We start from the raw sequence: 19,823 nt of genomic DNA, 5'->3' as shown, positions 1-19,823 counted from the left end.
TGACATCCTTATTTTGTATTCTGTTGTCAACCGAAATCATGCCAGCAACAAAGGATTTTCTACCCGGGTTTATTCCTTTATCGGGGATTTCTCGCCGTGGGGAGCCATTCATTCCAGAGCGTCTCTATTAACGAAATGCATGTAAAGATCCCAAGTTTATTTACAGGGAGAGAAATTCAAGATCCACTTCATCTCTGCTCTTACAATTCTCTTTTCTACCCTCTCTTAAAACCCATAGCCTAGGCTTTTTACATGCTTTTATGCAATATGGACAAATGTGTATCCATCTACACGCTTGATACAAGGTGAATCTGTTCTTCTAGCAACTCCTTCCTTCTCTCACCCTCAAAACAAACAACTCCCACCGACAGAATAACATACAGCAGAGTCAGTCAGACTTCCAAGGATGCAAAAAACCGAGCACACAGTAAAGATCAGTTTTTAAATTAAGTATCCGTTTTTCAGAAGAGTTTAAAAAAAACTTTGGGAACAATGGGTCACGGGAGGGTGGGGAGTGAGACGGCCAAGTATAAAAGTTCGGAGGGGGCCTGTGGTCTAGGTCTGGTGCGATCATATCTCTACGTCTTCAATGTCTTCCTACTCATTGCGTCCCTCATTTTGGGAGGACTTGGGATTTGGTCTGTTCTGGCAGAGGTACGTGTTTTGTCACAGATAACACCTTGACATCGTATCTGGCATTACTTTAAATGTGAAACCTTAATTGTTTAGATATGGTTCATTCCACTCCTGTCCGACTTATCCTACCCGCTCCCTTCCTACCTCCTTCTCGGGGCTGGAGCAGTGGGACTTATCGCAGCCACGGTGGGATGCTGCGGAATTGCAAAGTCGGACAAATGTTTCCTCCTCATCTACATCCTCCTTCTTCTCATCGTCTTCCTCCTCCAAGTAATGGCTGGAGGGTTGGCTTATTTTTACCGGGAATCGGCCTTCACGGATCTCCAAGCTCGACTAAACGTGACCTTCACGTCGACCTATGGGGCACCCGGGGAGAGTGAAACAACCATTGCTGTGGATGAGCTGCAACGACGTTTCCAGTGCTGTGGGTCTGGATCATTTGCGGATTGGCAGGTTTCGGCTTGGTCGACGAGTGGGGTGGGGAGCAATAAGGTAGGCATTTAATGAACATTTTAATCATATCCTAGATAATCCTAGACTTTGTGTTCGCTTTCAGGTTCCGGACTCTTGTTGCAAAACAGAGACGCCGGGTTGTGGGGTTCGTGACCATCCTTCCAACGTGTACTACACGGGATGTATTCATCGCTTATCTGAGACGGTGAAGATACATCTTGGCTATTTGACCATTGCTGGCTTGGGTTTGTGCCTTTTGCAACTTTTCGGCGTGGTTTTTGCTACGTGTCTCTACGTCAAGTTGAAGGAACCGGATGCCGTGCATCTCTAAAGAAGAGGAGATGATACGAGTGACTGAACGTGCCAAAAATGTGTTCCCGAATTAAAGGATGAATTTTGATGATCTGAAATGAAATTATACAAAACCATGAAGAGACTCTCTCCCTAACATACCATGGATGTCATCCCATTGCTTTATTGTATTTGATTATTACCATTTTTAATATTCACACCTAAGATGCAGCAACATTTTAAATAGCCATGTAGTCATTTTTTATCCAAGCTTTTAATTTATGAGCATTTTAGTATGTTTTAGGCTTACTATTAACTGATCCACTGTGTACTTACTAATGTCCTGTTACGTGACGCAAGTAAATAAAAAGATTTTTTATCTACTCACAAAAAACACAAAATGTTCAATCATTACATCCCATCAAGTTTATTTTGCATGTAAATTTTTCAATTGAAAGGACCAACATTATTGATCCTAATTTCGAAATCATCCTTCAAATTTCCATTTTCGAGAGGGAAATAAACATCTAAAAACCAGTCCTTTTCCTCATCTTCACGAGTGATCAAGAGTGGTTATTTATTGTGTGTGAGTAGTAGCAGGAGGCAGACTGGCAATTTCAGGAGGAGGAGGAGGGGCACTTTGAGACTCGTACAACACAGGTTCATTTTCCCCGAGACGCGGGCAGTTTCAAGCACTCCTTGGTTTCTTGGGAGTGACGAGGTCTCGCTCAGTGTGAAAGCGATCGTGGGAGTGTCTGCCCCCACCGCGGATGCGCCCACACCCACACCAACCATGCTGCCCTCCTCCAATGAGGTAAGCTCACTAATCTTGGCATCTAACCTGTAAAGGTACTCGAGGGTAAAGTGTCATTGAATTCTTAGACGATCAAGGAGCAGTTAGACGCAATGCCTATGGAGGATTTTGAAGATTTATTAAAACAAGCTTATCAGAATCAAGAGCCCGTATCAGAACATGCCGAAATCTTAAAGGTAATTACTCACCTTATATATAACTAAATCCTTCCGTACTAATAATTATCATAGATCCGTGATTCAACACACTTAACTTATTTATATATAGCAACTTAAAGGGACTCTAGACGCACATGGGGACAGTTCAACCCTGTCCAACGCCAAATATCATTCGTCTCTTCAGTCTCTGAATAATAATGAAGCCTCGACTCACCCACATCCCACGCCGGCACATCTCCATAAGAATAATAATCATCACCATGTCCCAACGAAACAGCAGGAGACTAAGAGTAAATAGCCAAAATTTAAATTATTACATAATTTTGGTCATATTTTAGTTAAAATTAAAACATTGTAAACCAAGTCATATTTTACGACATGAATGTACAAGTGATACGTTTCTAATAATGACTGTTTTCTTCAGCCCTTCACCACTATAGTTATGGGTACAACCACCATTATGGTCACCTCAATCACACCAGTACCTTAACAACTATTAACTCCACGTCGAGTCTCAATTCCCTTGGGGTGGACGGTGAAGGCGGCGGCGGTGGCGGCTCGTCATCATCTTTGTCCCTCCAGCAGCAGAAGCAACAACACCTCGCGTACTTTTTCAATGATCGGGACGACGGTGAGTGAACGGAGAGCGTTTTCTTTCTCTTTCGTAAGAACGCTTGCCTGCCCCTCTCGCATGACTCGTCTTGCCTGCCCCTCTCGCATGACTCGTCTTGCCTGCATTTTCTCCACTACTCCCATATTCACACCGACTATTTTATAAAGAACTTTAAATTTCCGAGTCATTAGGCTTAGGCATTACGAAGGTTTTTAACTACATTGGTCTATGTAGTATAGGTATTGTTGCCATAAGGTCAAGTTTGTCATATTTTTAATAATAATAGTGATAACGGCTTATCACCCATTTGCTGCATTATGGGCTGAGTTAGTGTTTATCCATATTTACGTAGAAAACAGAACAGTTTTCTTACTTCTTTCACCCGGATATTTACAAACACTTGACTTTTCCCATTGTTTCGTGTATCCGAATTTCAATAATGTAATGTTTTGAATTTCTTTCTTCCACGTTGTTTTGTTTATAATTATGAAACCGTTGAACTGTTACAGTCATCACTAATTCATACTAACTCACCAACGAACGCTTAAGGAGGCGGAGCATGATCCCTTATGGAGCTGGATTCACTCTTCTTGACCCAACAACCGTTTCTTATCTCATTGTCTGGCTAATCTCATTAGCTTATTATTCATTAGATAAATAAAGTCATATAGTCAGTTAGTTATAGTTAGGACATCTTATGTAAGTAAGTATAGAAGTGAATATGGTGCTGCTCGGACAACTTCTGTATATAAGTCGCAGTGGGTACTTTTTTCTTTATAATCGCGTCACAGCTTTTTTTACTTGGCTTGATTTGACTCTTTCCGCAGTCATTAGTTAGGGGGAGTTTCGTCAGATTTGCCATTATTTTTCCCTATTCAATTTCCTTCTTCTCACTCAACATTTTTTTATTCCTTCAGTGCAATCTCATAAAAGTAGAATGGGCAATTAATTCAGAGAGAAAGAAAGCCGTTAATCCATCCCTCTACATATGTAGTGGATGATTATTAGGTTGAATAAAAACAGTTTAGATTGAAAACTGTGTGAAAATGCTAGTTGTTGGCATGTCCGGCACGGCCATGCGCTTGCCCCCGCTCCAGATATTTTTCTTCGATGAAGCTAATTGTACATTGACATCCTCAGATCGCGCTCCTGCCACAGGATCCCAGCGAAGTTATAATAGGTCATCTGGTAGCGGACAAATCGCTCCAAAACCATCTATCGATGGGTAAGCCATACTCTTTGTTTTTTAACCTTATATACGTTTGAAAGACAAATTCAAAGTTAGAGTCTGCGTGTTTAGTACCGAGATGACGTCCACCTGGGAGAATGCTGCGTCCGCCCTCTGCTCAGACCAACCCTTTGAACTTTCAGGGCCCACATACTATCCAGGAGCCCCAGGGACGACGAGCCTTTCACCGGATGCGGGGCGAAGCCTCACTCCAAGTTTGCCTTTGCCGGGATCTATCAAGGACGCTAATAAAGAGGGAACAAATGATCGTAGACGATTAAACGATCGTCTTGCAAAGAAGAAAAGTAGTAAAAACAACGTGGTGAGTATAAAGTTTATTTGCATTCACTGTTATACACCTTTGTGACTTTTACCAATCTTGATTTGATTTGTCATCATGAGCAGAAGGAGCGAAATATTGAGGTAATAGCAATTCCCGGTTACAGAGGGAATGAAAAGGATGTGGATGACTTAGTCCATTTTGTCCTTGGTGACGATGCACCGAGCAATGTAAGTATTTATGAATGGTTACTGTTTTCCCAGTACAAATAAAGACATTTTTGTTTAGTACTATTGTCGAGTTTAGTTACATATTATGTAACTTTATAACTCGGAAATGTTAATAATTTGGATCGTTTTGTGTAGAAGAAAAAGAATAAGAAGGATCAGAGTGGGGCAAAGACGAAGGACACTCTGGTAAAATCTGCATCACTTGATGAAAATCATTTGAACGCTCGCAAACGAAGTTCTAGTTCTTCCACCGAGCGACCTAGTTCCAAGTCCTTAAAGGAAATTGAAAAGAAAAGCGAGCGTGCCGTGTCATCGCACCAGATATCATCAAGTCCACCCCCAGGCCAGTCACCAGTATCTTTACCTCCCAATTGTGCTACTTCAGCCCCCAGCAAAAAAATTACGGTTAATCAGAAGGTGAGCAGTTTTGTAATTGTTTTTATTTTATTACTGGATTCCATAATATAATTGTATCTATGCGTTTGATTGCAGTCATCTAATAAAAATAGCAAAGAAGAAAACGTTATTAGTGTACCCACTGTACCCAAGAAGGAGGCCCCCCAATCCAAACGCACCGTAAAGGAGGATGACTCTACAGAACATCCTTTTGAACTTGTCACGAAAAAGAAAAAGACTAAGAAAACTATGACGCAACGTGAGGCTGGTGAGGACAATGCATATTTATCTGTTGAGATATGTATAATGTACTGCTATTAGTTTTTAAAATTTTGCAACCATTTCATTGGATTTGTGCAGAGTCGTTTTCCAGACGCCAAGCTAAAGAAGCATCGCGTCGCGAGCAAGCCCGCGCCCGTCGTGTTGGTGGTGGGGAAAGGAGAACATCCGTGTGTTCGGCACCAGAGAGCGAAAATTCTGATCAGTCGGACGACGATTCTGTCAGATCACTTCCGGCAGGGGAATGTACACCCAGGGAACATATCCCCAAGCAATGCGCTTCCTCTGGTGGGACTCCTCAGACATCATACGCAGATATTGCGAAAGCTCCAGAGCCTGCCAATTCAAACCAGTTTTCCCCTTCACCCACAACCGGCGCAAGTGATCACCCAATAAACTTCCCCTCAAGAAAGACTGTTCCGTTTTCCCCACCCTCGAATAAAGGCGGTGGTGAGGGTAGGTTTATTCAATCATATTATCGCTTTGCTATAACTGTTGTGTCAATTTCTGTTTGGAATACTTCCAGCTCTCTCAAGCACGAAAGATGTACCAACTCCTGATTCAAAAGACTGTCCAATTGAGCGCGAACCCTTCAAATCTAGCGGAATGGGTAGTACGGTTCCCAATTCTACCAAAACTTTTAAACCCAATTCTGCTATTCAGCAACCTGTGCCAGGGTCCAAGCTACCCCCACTCGCTCCCAAGATTGTGAATATAAACAACGTGGGTCAAGCTCCATCTACTAACCAGACCCAACGATCAAACGTTCCGCCTGTAAGAAATAACAGGAATCAGTACCAGAACAATAAGAATCAACTAATACTCCAAACCATGGTGAGTCAGTCGGTAGTAGTTTCCTAATAAATGTAGTAGGTTAATTAAATGTTACAATAATTTTGGACGCTAACATTATTTGTTTGCAGCCTCAACCCGAGAGGCCATATCTGTCCACCGTGATTAAGACACACACCAGCAGCAGTCAACAGGACCCCTCCTGCCAACCTCACCCAGCCAAAGGGAAAGAAGAAGTTAAGGTGCTAATAGAAGACACGAATGAGTTTCCAGACATTTGCTCTTCTATGTCGTCTTTATCAATGAAGCCCCCTTTTTCCAAGAAAACCGCACATAATCACAATGGTCCGAGTAGTGGCAATCCTACTTTCGTGACCAACATGAATAACAATAACAACAACAATATTAACGACAATGGTTCTATGAACAAGGTACACATCATTTGTCTTTTTTAATATTTAAGTATATTCTATCATATCTAATTTTTCAATAACTGTTGAACTCTCTTCTATCTGTTCTTTTTTCTTCGTTTCTATTAGGTTCAAGTCGCCGCCAAGACGCCCACCCACGCAATTGAGACCAAGAATGACCCTCACCAGACTCCGACTAATACTGCGACTTCGCCCCGGATGAGCGAAAAACCAATGAGTACACCACCACGACATATCGGGGAAACGGTATTATCCTTGATTACGACTGAAAAGAGTCCAATTGTAGAAGAAATTGTTCGCGTGGTGCAGCCGGTGTTTGTCCCAGAGGTGCCAAACCAGCAGACTACGACTGCTGGTCCCATTACTAGTCCTTCAGCATCTGAAGAAGCTGAAGTAGTTATTGCCCCGTCTGGAGGTATGTAATTAATCATGTTGATCCAGTTAGTGTTTATAAATTGCATTTGTTAGCATTTCAAATATATGACATATTTCGCTTCGTGTAATTTTTCATAGAGCTGACACTTGTCAACGGTGACCACGAACAGGATATCGACCCTGAAGAGTTGATGGAAGGGAGGAGTAGAAACTCTGCCAGTGTTTCGTCCTCTGTGGGTGGTGGGGAGGCGGTTGTATTTTGCCGAGGAAACATTGAGAGTGAGATTCCCAATCAGGATGTTGGATTCGAATTTGGTTTCAACGTTATGGAGCACACGACATACCTCGTAAGTCGGCTTTTGCTTTATTTTGAAACGACGAGTGCCAAATAAAACTAATTGCAAGTAGAGTGAGATATAACTGACGAATGTATACTTATCTTATAGCCTTGGCCCCCACAGCCCATGGTAATGGCAGAAGGTGAAGGTGAAGACATTGCGTGTGAAGGAAGCACACCGCCATTTTCACCAGAAGAATCCTATCAAACTTCTACAGGCAATCCTGAACAACAACATTGTCCTCCATCGACTGATGATGAATATATTGAAGGTAGTTCAGCCCCCACAACTTCAACCCGATGGTCAGAAGAGCAACAGCAACAGCAACACTCTTATGACCCAAAGTCACATCCTGGTAGTCGTTATCCTCATTCCAATTCCAGAGGAGGAGGTGGTGGTCCACCTCCCAGTCTTTTGGGATCTTATCGAGGCCCATCAGCGGACAGTGGAAATCCACGGCCTCGAGGATCATACGCCGCTCGAAGAGGAGGTGGATTTGGTACTCGGGGAAGTCGCGGAAATCCTGGCGGCGGGGGCGATCGTAACTCACAACAACAGGCTGGAGTAGCACAAATTCAGGTTCAGCAGCAGCAACAACAACCACCTCCCCAATTCACAATGCCTATTCCGCTCCCCCCTCTTTCGGCTCCGCAGCAGCTTGCTCACTTTGGGGCGAATCCACAACAGATCCCACCCCATATGTTGTCTCACTATGGGTTGATGGCCGCAGCAGCAGCGCATCACCAAAGTCAAGCCCAGCAAGTTTATCCAATCCAATCCCAACAAAGGGTGCCACTGTCTCATCCCCAACACTATCTACCTCAGCCTCCCATGGTTGGGATGAATATTTACGCTTATCAGCCCCCTCCTCCACCACACACAATACCAGTCACGTCATCCCCCGCTATGTTGGAAGATCCAAACAGCATACACCAAATGCAACAGCAACAGCAGCAACATCAAATGACGATACCAATTACAACAGGTATCATGAAATATGAATTACATGAGTAATTTTTCTCAAAGTATCATGGTAATTCGATAACTAGTTTGCATTAACAACCGTTCACCCTACTGCAGGTGCTACCTCCAATATGACCATGGTCACTCAGCCCTCCTATGTGCCCATTATGATGTCACATCCCCATGAGTACATCAGTATGCAACCACTTCCACAACCACAACCACAACTACCGCCGCCGCCGCCGCCGGCCCAATCTCTTCCTCCTGTGCCTCCAACAGTAACACAGCCCTACATCGGCCAGGTCCATTACACCGAGGCAGGTGCAATGGTGATGCCGGCGGGTGTTGTTAATCCATCATTTTTATTCTATACACCCCCAAACTATACCGTCCCTGACGTATCCGGTGAAGTAGAACCCTGGCTGGATGGATGTAATACAATTTATTACTATTATCATTAATTTATAGGCTATGCATGATATAAATATATATCCATATCCATAAGTAGATATTTCTTCGCAATACTTACCCTCTTTGTATTTTATGTTGGTTTACAGATTTTGATGAAAAGTTGCGAATGGGAGCTGCCGGACTGCTGACGCTACATAGGATTGAATAGGCCATCAAAATAATTGCGTCTCATCGTCCATTTTTTGGATACCGTACATTTATATATCGTAAACTAATTTGTCTAAGATTTCTATTGTTTCGGCATTTTTGTCCAAGGTTAACCTTGGTACACGGCACAGTTATTTTTTGCATTTGTTTTTGTAATACTACACTGCACTTTACAACTCATTATTACAATTCATTTATTACTGTTACTACTATTACACTATAACCGCGACGCGTCTCATGTGTTTGTGTAGCACTCTCTTTTCGTTAATTCTTAGTTTAGTGCTAGAAATTTGTCTAAAAGAAAATCAAAATTGCACTATGATTAGTATGATTTAATCCCTGTAATCTGTTGCAAATATAACTTATTTACATCAACGAAGACAACAAGTAGTGCATCAATTACATAATTTGGCTCGGATCGAACCAGGTTCAACGTTTAGTTACCTATATCTACTATGTAATAGCACCACCACTATAATAATTAATAGAAAACGGTAGTAAGTCGTATAGCAGTTATATAGCTAGTGTTAACCCATTAGCTTTATAAAGATACCACATTAATCCTAAGTTTAATTAAATATAGTAGGTGTGTGTGCGTGTATATGTCCGTATATGTTACGTGCATTCGGACCAATGATAATTCATGACTTGAACTTCCTAGTAATTTAACCCGAAATATTAGGCTACAAATTGAAGAATATTTAGTTATTCGTCGCAATTGTTTATTCTTTGGTTATGTAAATATCATCTGTTGCTTCGTAGGATTAGCTTTGGCTTTGCTTGTACCAGAAAACATCCTTTGTTCCTTCGGATGTTTGAGGTCGTGTCACATTTTCATCTTACAATCTTTGTTCGAAATTCATGAACTACACATTAGTGCATTATAATTTCAACATAGGTTTCTTTAACTCTGGTCGCTGAGTCGTTCATACGACATATACGGTTCATATCGCAAGTGAGAAAGATTGTTTGATTTCTGACATGTCACTTTTACAATTTTTTTAAATAATTTTTTTAACTTGTATGCGATGATGCATTTCATGTTATGTATGTATACTTGTTATGCTACTGAGCGGAACATAATGAATTAATGAACACTATGCGATGATTGATTATAGTCAGTTAGCAGAAAACAACACACACCTTACCTGCCTCTAATACATATAACCCAACACATTAAAGAACAATTTACGCCGCATTATTATATGATTATAAACATGTAATTATTCTTGAGACGACGTGATTAATTAATAGTTCGTATGTAATGACTAATTATTCGTATGAGACAGAAATGCAAATGAAATCGCGTCTTTATTTTTGTGAGTAGGATACTTACTACACATTAGAAAGAGCAGATTGAGTTATAAATGACTAAAAGTGTATCGGGCCTCCCGCTCCCCTCTTCCACGTTATCGGGCTTCACAGAACAATCAGCACACTCGTAGTCGCGTACCCGATGTGGAGGAGGGAAGGGGTGTGGTCGAGGAAATAACGAGTATCTAAGTTTAGCATTTATTTGTGTAATACATTAGCAGTACATGAATTAAGTATGTAGTTGTACGTCAACTTGGCTGATGTAGCAGCTTCACTGCAATCCATTTACAATTAATCAAGTACTAATTATGTAATCTTGTACTAAATTTTATACTAAATTGTTTCTACAAAAGAGTCGTTGAAACTTATTAGTTTTTAAACAATGGGGTTTCATAAGGTTTAAGAACGATACAATATGCTGATGATGAACAACAAGGCTAACTCGTATTCAAATCTGTCTAAATTGGGCTAGGTGGGTGGGACAGATGAGTTGTTCTTCTGTGCATAATAATTTCTTGGTCCCCTATCCATCCCTACTTTTGTACAGATGCATTTTTGTGACCCCCGACTCTGCTTCCTTTCATGGACTTGCGGATAAGTAATGAGCAGTAGTACAATAAGGCAATTTAACGATAATAATTAACTAATTATGGTACGGGCAGTTAATTAATTAATTATTATCTATAACTATTGAAGAACGACATTGTGGTATATATATATATATATATCTATCTATAACTATGCTAAGCATCGTCGTCGTCGTGTCCAGACATCATCATCGCATTAGTTAGTAGAAAATAGTAATGACTAGTGATAAGTTGTTATCCGAAGAGAGGAGAAGAATTAGAGACCCAGAGCATCCAATTTAGAAGAAGAGTTTCCTCTTCTCACTCTGTATTTTCAAGCATTTGTATTCTTATTTGTAAACTAGTTAGTAAAGTAAGTAAGAGGTGACACAGTTTTAGATAAGTGCGGGTTGATAAGTATTACTACCTAGAGATATACATAATGCCAACATTTAGCTCTACTTTCTAAATAGGTGTAAAATAAGCTACGACGACTCTAGTGGTACGGATGCAAGCAACACTGATTGTGCCGAAAGCATCATCATCACGAGGGGAGGAGGATCGTTGGATAAGAGGAAATCATGCGGGTGGGTGGTCGTGCCGCGCTCTGAATACTCCTACGACATAAATTATACGGGATGTCAGTCTGTCATCTCGGGTCTGTTGTCTGGTCATTTTTATTAAGTTATAATTAATCCGTAGTAGTAATAATTAATTACAAATTTGGTAATCATCGTATATTTAAGGAATCATAATTTGCCAATTTTTGCGACGACGACGACGGATAATTCTTTAACAACGTTTGTTTTTAATTCACGATATTATTCTTAAAAATGGCGGAAAACGCCGCAAGGGACAATTATAATTATATAATTATTTTTGACATTATCACACCATCCGCATTTAATTGTCATTGATTCAATTACACGAAAGTAGCTCTGCGCAATAGTGAGTACGTTGTCAATTCCGACGTAGATAAGATACCCTCTGCCAAACTTTATGAATTAATGAGCGTCATATTTTTAGTTGTAACGTTTTGGAAAGTGGAGGAATTTCTTTGTAATTAATTTAAACGCAGGCGTTGATTTTTGTTTGTTCTGTTCTGTCAAATTTTACCCAAATGTTAATTGTTTATCAAGTATGTATGCATTTACGACGCCACAATACACAGACAGCAATATAAACTTTGGTTGTTAACCAATTGTCAGTAATGATGTGGAATCGGATAACTAACAAATGCTTAGCAAACTCGATTCGAAGAAGAAATTCGTCAATATTGTTAAATTAGTTATCCGCCACGTCGCCACGAATAAGGACTTCCTCGACTCTAACTTTTGTGACTCATTACTCAGTTACCATTAATTAATTAATTAATCGATTTCTTAATTATCTTGCACTTTATGTTGGATTAATTTGTCGCATTAAAACTGTAAAGTAAGGCTGTGGATCAGTGTGGGTTATGATAAGGTATGGGTGGGTGGATTTGGATCACGTGTTTCATTATCTCTGGTATGAATTTATGGATAATGAGTGAAATTAAAAACTATGTGGTTAGCAGAGAAATGCACCCACGCCGGAAAAACGGTGATGATACTAAATAAGCTCGAAAATAAAAAAGAGAAAGTTTAAAAAAGTCCATGCAGTTTTTAAATTTCAATTTATTTAAAGGATTGCATTTTTATTTGGTCATTAGTTGGTTGGGGTGTACGGGATTTGGGGGAAGTTCTGCCTGGCCTGGACCAACTGTTGCTCCCATTCGGTCCTCCATCCTTTGAATGCTGTGGTTGCCAGAGGTTTGAGGTCCATGGTGGCCGCTCCGCTCCAGAAGTGAACAAACTCACCAATATTCATGTCACGAGAGTAGCTGCCCCCACTTTGTGGGTAGTAGGTCGCGAGGAGGGTGAAGAATCGAGTGAGGACGAAGGTCTCTCCATGGCCCGAGTAGATCGGGTAAAACCAGTCACGAAACCTGAAGATTTTCTTGTGTGAATTTATAAAACTCGTATAAAAGTATCCATGCATGTATTACATTGCTGCTACTCAAGTAATATCATTGCATGCACAATATGTATGTATCAATGCATAATAATAAAGATGTACCAGAAGGTTCCGGTGGACGGAAAATCATCGCTTCCCTGGATCATTAGATTGTACCAGCGTTCAGCATCCTGTCGCATGCCAAGTTTGAAGTACACGTCATAGTTGAAGATCTCGGCCCACTTGGAGTCACCCCAAATTGGGAAGGCAGGTGAGCCATGGACGTCGCGGGAAGCTCCTTCAACGACGTGGGCAATTTCGTGGGTAACAATGTCCAGGTCGTTGCCTTGACCGGACAGCCAAGCCGTGGGGGACGAAGAACCCACGTCAATCACCTACCGAAATGTTAGTCATGAATTTATTTATACGATTTTGGAGTAAATATACAGATTCTCACATTTCTGAAATCGTGACTCGCGTCGAAATATGTGGATGGATGTCCTCCCGAATACTTTGCCGTGTGAAAGATGGCGTACAAATTATTCTCGGTGCCAAAATTCCCATAATTCCGCTTCACGTAACGCCACACATTCCCAATGAAGGCATTCGGCCACGTGATGGAGCGATCAACGTCAGAATCAAAGTATACTGCGACATCATCATCGGCAAAGACCAGGTCCAAATTCTGGACATGTTCGAACCAATGTTCTAGCCAATTTTGAGGTGGAGCAGGGGCCACCCCACGCATTGAGAGGATGACGAGAAACACGACAAATCCTGAAAATCGGGACATTGTGAAGGAACAGCACTGATTTGACCAATTGTTCTTGCCTCAATTTAACTGAGAATAAATATATTCTACGGATGATTGATTTCAGTTCTCGTTCTAGGATAAACTCAAACAATGCATATCAAATGGAATTAAATAATCGGCCAATTCATCAATCAGTTTTGAGTGAGATTGACACATATTGAGTACATAAATGATCATTAGCTTAAATAACATCAAAGAGATCACATTCTCTGTACATTTCTGCACTCTTTTTGCAATGTGTGCGTCTCGGGTGCAAAACTTATCTATCGGTGTTCAGCATTCAGTATGAAAAAAATTATTGATTTATATGTTTATTATTGTTAATGGTTAAATGTATTTAGTCGTATTTTTAGCCATAGCCACTACCCCTTAAACATACATCTTAACCATGAATGGGGGGTTTACACGATTCATTTTGTCAATTTCTTTCGATTCTCTGTATGGTAGCAATTATCAGAAAAGGTTGAAGCGATGGGTCCGTCCATCTTCACCTTCCGGGATTCATACCATTAACGTCGGACTTTGACAGTCAAAGTTGAAAACAGGTAGTTATGTACGTTACTCATCTAAACCTTTCACCTATCCAGGGTATGAATGTATGCATGTTTGTTTGTATGTATGAAACTACCGAGAATACCCATTGCTTATTGATGCGATTTTCGGTGCGACGTGTTTCCGTAATCGAGCATTTATGGATCGATTTATTGACAATTTGACAATGCTTCCATAAACTTTTATTATTCCCAGTTCCACGAATTTAGAATTCATCCGCTATGTCAAAATTTTAAACTTTTTTAAATTCATGAGACGACACATTTTTCTTGGATATTTTATTCATGAAAAATGTCAAAATTTCGCACAAGTGAAAAATATTTGCAAGCACTCTCCAACGGAAAGACAAAGGTCGGCGTCACCTTGATCCAACCGTGTCGAATATTGAGCGAATTGTTTTCCATTTAAATATTGTGCTATTGCGTGACAAGTCCATGTCACTTTGTCCGAGAAAGTAAAACGGGTATATAAGCACTTACTTTCTCCTCCTTTCCTCATGCACACGAGGCGTTTATGTGCTCACTCCACTCCTGGTTACAAGCTTTTGAGCACCACTAAGCGACACTCAAATCGAGGTCGACGCTAAACAAGCAGTTTAATAATAATAATAATGGCGACAATTTGTGCAGCATTAAACTAATTGGGTAGCAGTGCTTCAATAATTGGGGAGAAATCTGGTTTGTGCACATCTCTCTTTCTGCGATGGATCAAAATCAACCTGGTCCTTCTACGTCGTCCCCTTCCACATCGTTGGGCTCCACGACGACGACCAAAATTCACGATCTGGACTCTCACCTGAGAACAATTATCCTTGGACTGGAAAATGCATCCGGAAATGGGGAAAAGGTCCCTTGGACGCTGCCCGACAAGACCAAGGCGGCATTGGTGGCCAAGGCGAAACTTCACTTGGATAACGCCATACCCATTAAGCCGAGGAAGGAAACGGTAGAAAAGCTAATTAAATTATTCCCATGATAAAATTGCACTCCAAATTAAAAAAAACAAACACTGCAACTCTGGCGTTAATCTACAAACTTTTATGAAGTTATATGCAATCTAGTTTAATATTTGTGAAAATTATGACGGGTAATGACAGCTACGCGAACGCGACTTAAACACTATTTTTTTTGTATACAAACAGGTTCCTGTCAAAGAATGCTGGACCCCAGAAACGACTCGGACTACAACCACTCCGGAGGAAAGCAACAGTGCAACAAAACGGAGGAACGGTCCCACTTTCTCCGCCCTGCAGCGCGGAATCGCTCTCCGAGCGCCCCACTCCACGATCAGCATGCTCACCTGGCCCCAACGCCACGTGCCCTGGTGGAGTGCTGGGTCTGGTGGGGGCAAGGGGGACGACGGCAGCGAGGGAGACGCCGCCTCCATCATGAGCAAGGACAACGGGAAGGAGGATCCTGACGAAGTGGGGACAAATTCGGGGAAGGGCTCCTCCAAGGCAAGTTGCCTGCCGACTAAGAAGACGCTCCTCATATTTTTCATGGGGATGATCACTGGAAGCTTTTTGGTCCTCTTCTCCTTGAGCCTTACGGATATAGAGCTGGATTTGGATGATGCTGCATGTGCTGGGTGTGTCGGACCCGTGGCGAATGGGCTGGTGGGAAAGGAAGCCATGAATGATACGAGGTGGGTGCAAGATAAGCTCTAGAATAATGGCATTGGCATGAGATACACAAATTTCAAAAAATATATATGTTTGCCTTTCATGAATAGGGGAAGATCTCCCAGAAATATCGTGCCCAGACAGGATGGCAAGAGAAAAAATGCAACGACGGAAGGACAAGGGGTACACAATTTGATATATGCATAAATTTGGAAAGGGGAAGATTATTCAATTTATTCATAATATGAATTTATGTAGAAGGAAAGTAATAATCACGTGAGTACGAAGGACAAGGTTGGAAGTGGTAAGAGCAGTCCACCATCCGCTACTACGGCCACTTTGGTGACCACCACTAAGCGACCTGCTTCTGGAATCACTACGACTCGATTTCAGGAATCTCACACTGTTGCAATGACCCCAACAACAACATCACCGCTTGCTGCTTCAATCACGGGAAGAGTGGACGACGGTAAGACGACTACAACGAATAGACCTGTTGGGGGTGAGGACAAAATTGCTTTGCCATCTCCTGGGGGAGAAGGAAATTCGTCCCCTTTCACTGCTCCAACCACAGCTCCCTCGATGACCACGTCAACGCAAATGGATAAAGATGTGTTGCCGCTTGTGAGCCCGGATCCTCAAGTCACCACAGTTTCGTCCACAACGGAATCTACGACACAAGTACCCACGACCATAGATGCTGTATCTCACATGTTTAGGCAAACTATTGGAATGGACTTGTCAACTGATAATGGGCAACAAATAACAGAGTCGACGGCCACTCTCCAAACCGAAACGTCGTCTCCGATGGTGTATGAAGTAACAACTCGTGAAGAACATGATGTTGTCGCAATTACGACAATGGTAACAACACCTTCGTCGGAAATATCGGGATTGGATGTCACACTGACAACTGTGACGGCACAGACACAGTCATCAGACTCACCAGCACAATCAGAACTGAAAGCAACGTCGTTTGAGGCAAGCATTCCTACAACACAACCCTCTACGACGGGCTCTGCGACATCTGTCACGACAACGGAATTGAAAGCGACATCGTCATCACCATCTGAATCTTCTGCTATTTCACTGACTACTGAATCCGGGTTTACGACCAGGGTGTCTGACATTGACATATCTTCGGCATCTCCACTCTCATTTATCACGGCTACGGCAGCATCTCTACTACCATCATCAACCACACCCACTCATTCCTCATCCCCGTCATCCTCTCCCCCTACAACCCATGCCCAAAATGCAGACACAAGTTCTCCCCCTTTCAGCACAGCATTAAGTTCCTCATCCACTTCGTCACCCTTATCATCACCCTCAATTAAACTAACCACACGTCCAGAAGAAGTAACATCACCACCTCGTACTTCTCCGATCGAGCAACCCGTGACCACTGGACCAGCCGCATCACCACCTGCATCACCATCGCAAACTCCGACCTTTATTTCTGTTCAAACCACCCCACATCGGGAAGATTCAGGCATTGTCGTCACCAGCGTTTCTCCCGTCTATCAAGATGGGCCCTTCCCATCATCTCCAGCGCCACCAACGATTCAGGCGCGACATGATGATGCTTACCTGCAAGCGACCAAAACGACCCCGGAGTCATCATCACCGAGAACTCTTGTGTCACAGGATCACTTGACTGTGGGCAGGACTCAATCAATGTGGACTACAAATGCGGCTGTAACACAACAAACCACCACAACTGAGGACTTTTTGGAACAACGCCACACAACAGGACTGGACACGACGTTGTCACCAACAAGTTCTGATATGACAACACCTTTGTCAGAGGCTAGAAGTATGGACGACGACGAAACACCGGCAGAAGGACAACAACCCGAAGCTCAATCTGAGCAAGAACAGACACAGCAAGTCGTTAGCACGCCGAGGAAGCGGAAAAAAGGGTGGTGGGTTAGGTTCGTGGAAGCCGTGAAGAAGTATGTGGTCAAAGTTTTTGAGTAAAATTATGCCCGCACGTGTATGCAACAAGTCACGGCAATCTTGACCAAATTAAGGGTTTAAGATGAATTAGGACAAATGTGCTATAAATTATTCTGTGATTTCAAGCAAATTGGCGTGTAAAAGCTATCTTCATTTCACACATGAGCTATTATCTGAGCTTTGATGAAACCGTATTTCAACAATGATGTAAATACAATCAAGTAGTTGCAAATAAATATAGAACGCCTAATAATTAACTCCTGGAATCGAAAAACAAATTACGAATCTGTGCACGCTTATATAAAACTAACAAGTAGATTATACACATGAGAATAAAATTCAGTTATAATACTTATGGGTAATAATAAAAAGTTGTCTTGAAGACATTGAATTTATTTTGTATAACAATTCTTCTGATAACAACGCATCCCTACATTTTCCTTCATTGTTTCAGCTACAAGTTTGACTAGCTGCTGCTCACTAGACTTACTACATACATGATTAGAGTTGTGTAGGATAAGAGGGCACGGTAAATTTGAAGATTTATAGTTATTTATATATAAAAACGAAAACTCTCAAATCTCTTAGAAGTGAAACTATTGAATCAAAACTTAAATATATCCGTAATAAACCCGTTCTTTATAAGCTTTCCTAATATCGTCTGATCCTCTCCGAATCCGTCTCCCAATTGGTTCCAGATCACCGTAGCATTTGTCAAATACCGACTCCACGATTTCGCGAGCTTCCTCTTTCGGCATGTCGCGTACCGCAAGGACGGAATCTGTGGCACGTTGCTTGACGCATTCCTAGCAATACAAGGAGTACATGCATTAGTATTTATCAAACATATTTGCGAATTTCTTTTTGGCATAAAAACGAACCTGATGTCGTTGTTTAATATTAAACGGAGATGCAGAACCGTACGTCCACGCTGAGAGGAAAGAGCAGTGAGCCAAATTTGCTGCACGAATTTCCGTGCAGGCCAAATGTTTCGCATCCGTCAAGTCCATTTTATTTCGACAGTAGTCAAACATGTGGATAAGTTCGTGGGTAAGAACACCTGAACATAAAAAGTAGTTTATTCTTGCAATCCGCATATTTATATTGGGTATTGTTTGTAACCCAATAGTTTGGTAGACCAGTTATACAAGTCCATCTCCACTTCATACTCACCTTGGATTAGGCCTTGATATCTCGCAGTATTCTGACAAACTACAACCTGATTCAGAATTGGATCATATCCTCCAGTAACCGAGTGGTCGCAAACTTCGCATGAGATGTGGCGTCGAATGTCCACCTCACTAGGAAAAACAATATAAAACAATATAAAACAAGTTGTTATTTGAATTTTGGTACATTACACGCATCGATGCTTTGCTTCTATTATTCTTACCATCCTGAAGCTTTCAAAGCATCCAGCAAAATTCGGACGAGATGTGATTTTTTCGCAATCTGCCACACATTCCTCTCACACTTGATCTTATCGAGCCCTTCGCGACCTTCTCCTCCAAACATGATATTCCACCAGGAAGGCTTGTAAGGATCGCCACCCCGTTCTGGATAGAGGCTGCGACATTTCGCCAGATCTTCAGACTTCATGGCGTCAATTAGCGCATTTCCAGAGAGGGGGCGTTGCTAATAAAGAATGTTTTGTATTGATACATATTCTATGTTTCTTTAAATTTCTCTGCTTATCTTTCTACCTTAGGAGCAGCCGCGGCCGCAGCGTCTGCCGCTTTCTTGGCCATTCTCGCCGCAGCATTCGCCTTGCTTTCTGCATCCAAACGAGCCAGTGCTTCCTCCACACTTTCCGAACAGTCGACCCAGGTTGGCATCGTGTTGGTTTTAACTAAACTAAATCCCCAAGGAACAAATAAAATTGATAACTACTAAACTCACCACAACTCTTAGTTTTTAGCAAAAATTGAACATTGCAATTTGCAAGCACGAGACTGGGAGTGAGAAATCTTTTCCCGGCTCGTAACGTGAACCAAATGAGTCTTTGTCTCATATGTAATTATTAATTTCTGTAGAATTTGTCATTTACATACATTTTGCATAATGTGATGAAAATTAATGATATGCACATGTATTATTTTAAATGTTAAGTTACTTCATTAGATGT

General features: G+C 41.6%; 5 protein-coding genes across 6 annotated transcripts; 3 read left to right on the top strand and 2 right to left on the bottom strand.

Annotated features, from left to right (window-relative positions):
* Window positions 1-216: 216 nt before the first annotated feature.
* Window positions 217-1,781, top strand: LOC110862013 (CD151 antigen). Its single transcript, XM_022111153.2, has 3 exons — window positions 217-654; window positions 730-1,128; window positions 1,193-1,781. Exons 1-3 carry the CDS (start codon window positions 493-495, stop codon window positions 1,418-1,420), a joined length of 789 nt encoding a protein of 262 aa, XP_021966845.1. The 5' UTR covers window positions 217-492; the 3' UTR covers window positions 1,421-1,781.
* A 108-nt stretch (window positions 1,782-1,889) lies between these two features.
* On the top strand, window positions 1,890-12,411 carry LOC110862054 (probable serine/threonine-protein kinase DDB_G0282963). 2 transcript variants are annotated; one of them, XM_035845224.1, is made up of 17 exons: window positions 1,890-2,194; window positions 2,263-2,370; window positions 2,462-2,642; window positions 2,777-2,983; window positions 4,106-4,190; window positions 4,266-4,515; window positions 4,599-4,703; window positions 4,842-5,120; window positions 5,196-5,367; window positions 5,460-5,834; window positions 5,905-6,212; window positions 6,302-6,601; window positions 6,710-7,016; window positions 7,115-7,323; window positions 7,423-8,299; window positions 8,395-8,709; window positions 8,835-12,411. In XM_035845224.1, exons 1-17 carry the CDS (start codon window positions 2,174-2,176, stop codon window positions 8,894-8,896), a joined length of 4,161 nt encoding a protein of 1,386 aa, XP_035701117.1. In that variant the 5' UTR covers window positions 1,890-2,173; the 3' UTR covers window positions 8,897-12,411. The 2 variants fall into 2 exon arrangements, with proteins under 2 accessions (XP_035701117.1, XP_021966897.1); XM_022111205.2 differs by having other exon boundaries at window positions 1,892-2,194; window positions 4,839-5,120.
* Window positions 12,412-12,415: 4 nt separating this feature from the next.
* Window positions 12,416-13,662, bottom strand: LOC110862055. The gene is made up of 3 exons (XM_022111206.2): window positions 13,210-13,662; window positions 12,876-13,147; window positions 12,416-12,744 (listed from the first exon to the last, which is right to left on the bottom strand). Exons 1-3 carry the CDS (start codon window positions 13,543-13,545, stop codon window positions 12,465-12,467), a joined length of 888 nt encoding a protein of 295 aa, XP_021966898.1. The 5' UTR covers window positions 13,546-13,662; the 3' UTR covers window positions 12,416-12,464.
* Window positions 13,663-14,416: 754 nt separating this feature from the next.
* LOC110861993 (mucin-5AC) lies at window positions 14,417-18,089 on the top strand. The gene is made up of 4 exons (XM_022111124.2): window positions 14,417-15,063; window positions 15,260-15,762; window positions 15,850-15,922; window positions 15,998-18,089. Exons 1-4 carry the CDS (start codon window positions 14,821-14,823, stop codon window positions 17,717-17,719), a joined length of 2,541 nt encoding a protein of 846 aa, XP_021966816.2. The 5' UTR covers window positions 14,417-14,820; the 3' UTR covers window positions 17,720-18,089.
* On the bottom strand, window positions 18,058-19,692 carry LOC110862006 (mitochondrial inner membrane protease ATP23 homolog). The gene is made up of 5 exons (XM_022111146.2): window positions 19,402-19,692; window positions 19,092-19,333; window positions 18,872-18,999; window positions 18,580-18,758; window positions 18,058-18,504 (listed from the first exon to the last, which is right to left on the bottom strand). Exons 1-5 carry the CDS (start codon window positions 19,531-19,533, stop codon window positions 18,310-18,312), a joined length of 876 nt encoding a protein of 291 aa, XP_021966838.1. The 5' UTR covers window positions 19,534-19,692; the 3' UTR covers window positions 18,058-18,309.
* Between the last annotated feature and the right edge of the window lie 131 nt (window positions 19,693-19,823).

The sequence above is a fragment of the Folsomia candida genome, unplaced genomic scaffold (assembly GCF_002217175.1).
Source record: "Folsomia candida strain VU population unplaced genomic scaffold, ASM221717v1 Fcan01_Sc048, whole genome shotgun sequence".
NCBI classification, from domain to species: domain Eukaryota; kingdom Metazoa; phylum Arthropoda; class Collembola; order Entomobryomorpha; family Isotomidae; genus Folsomia; species Folsomia candida.
This window is presented reverse-complemented; position numbering and strand designations above follow the sequence as displayed.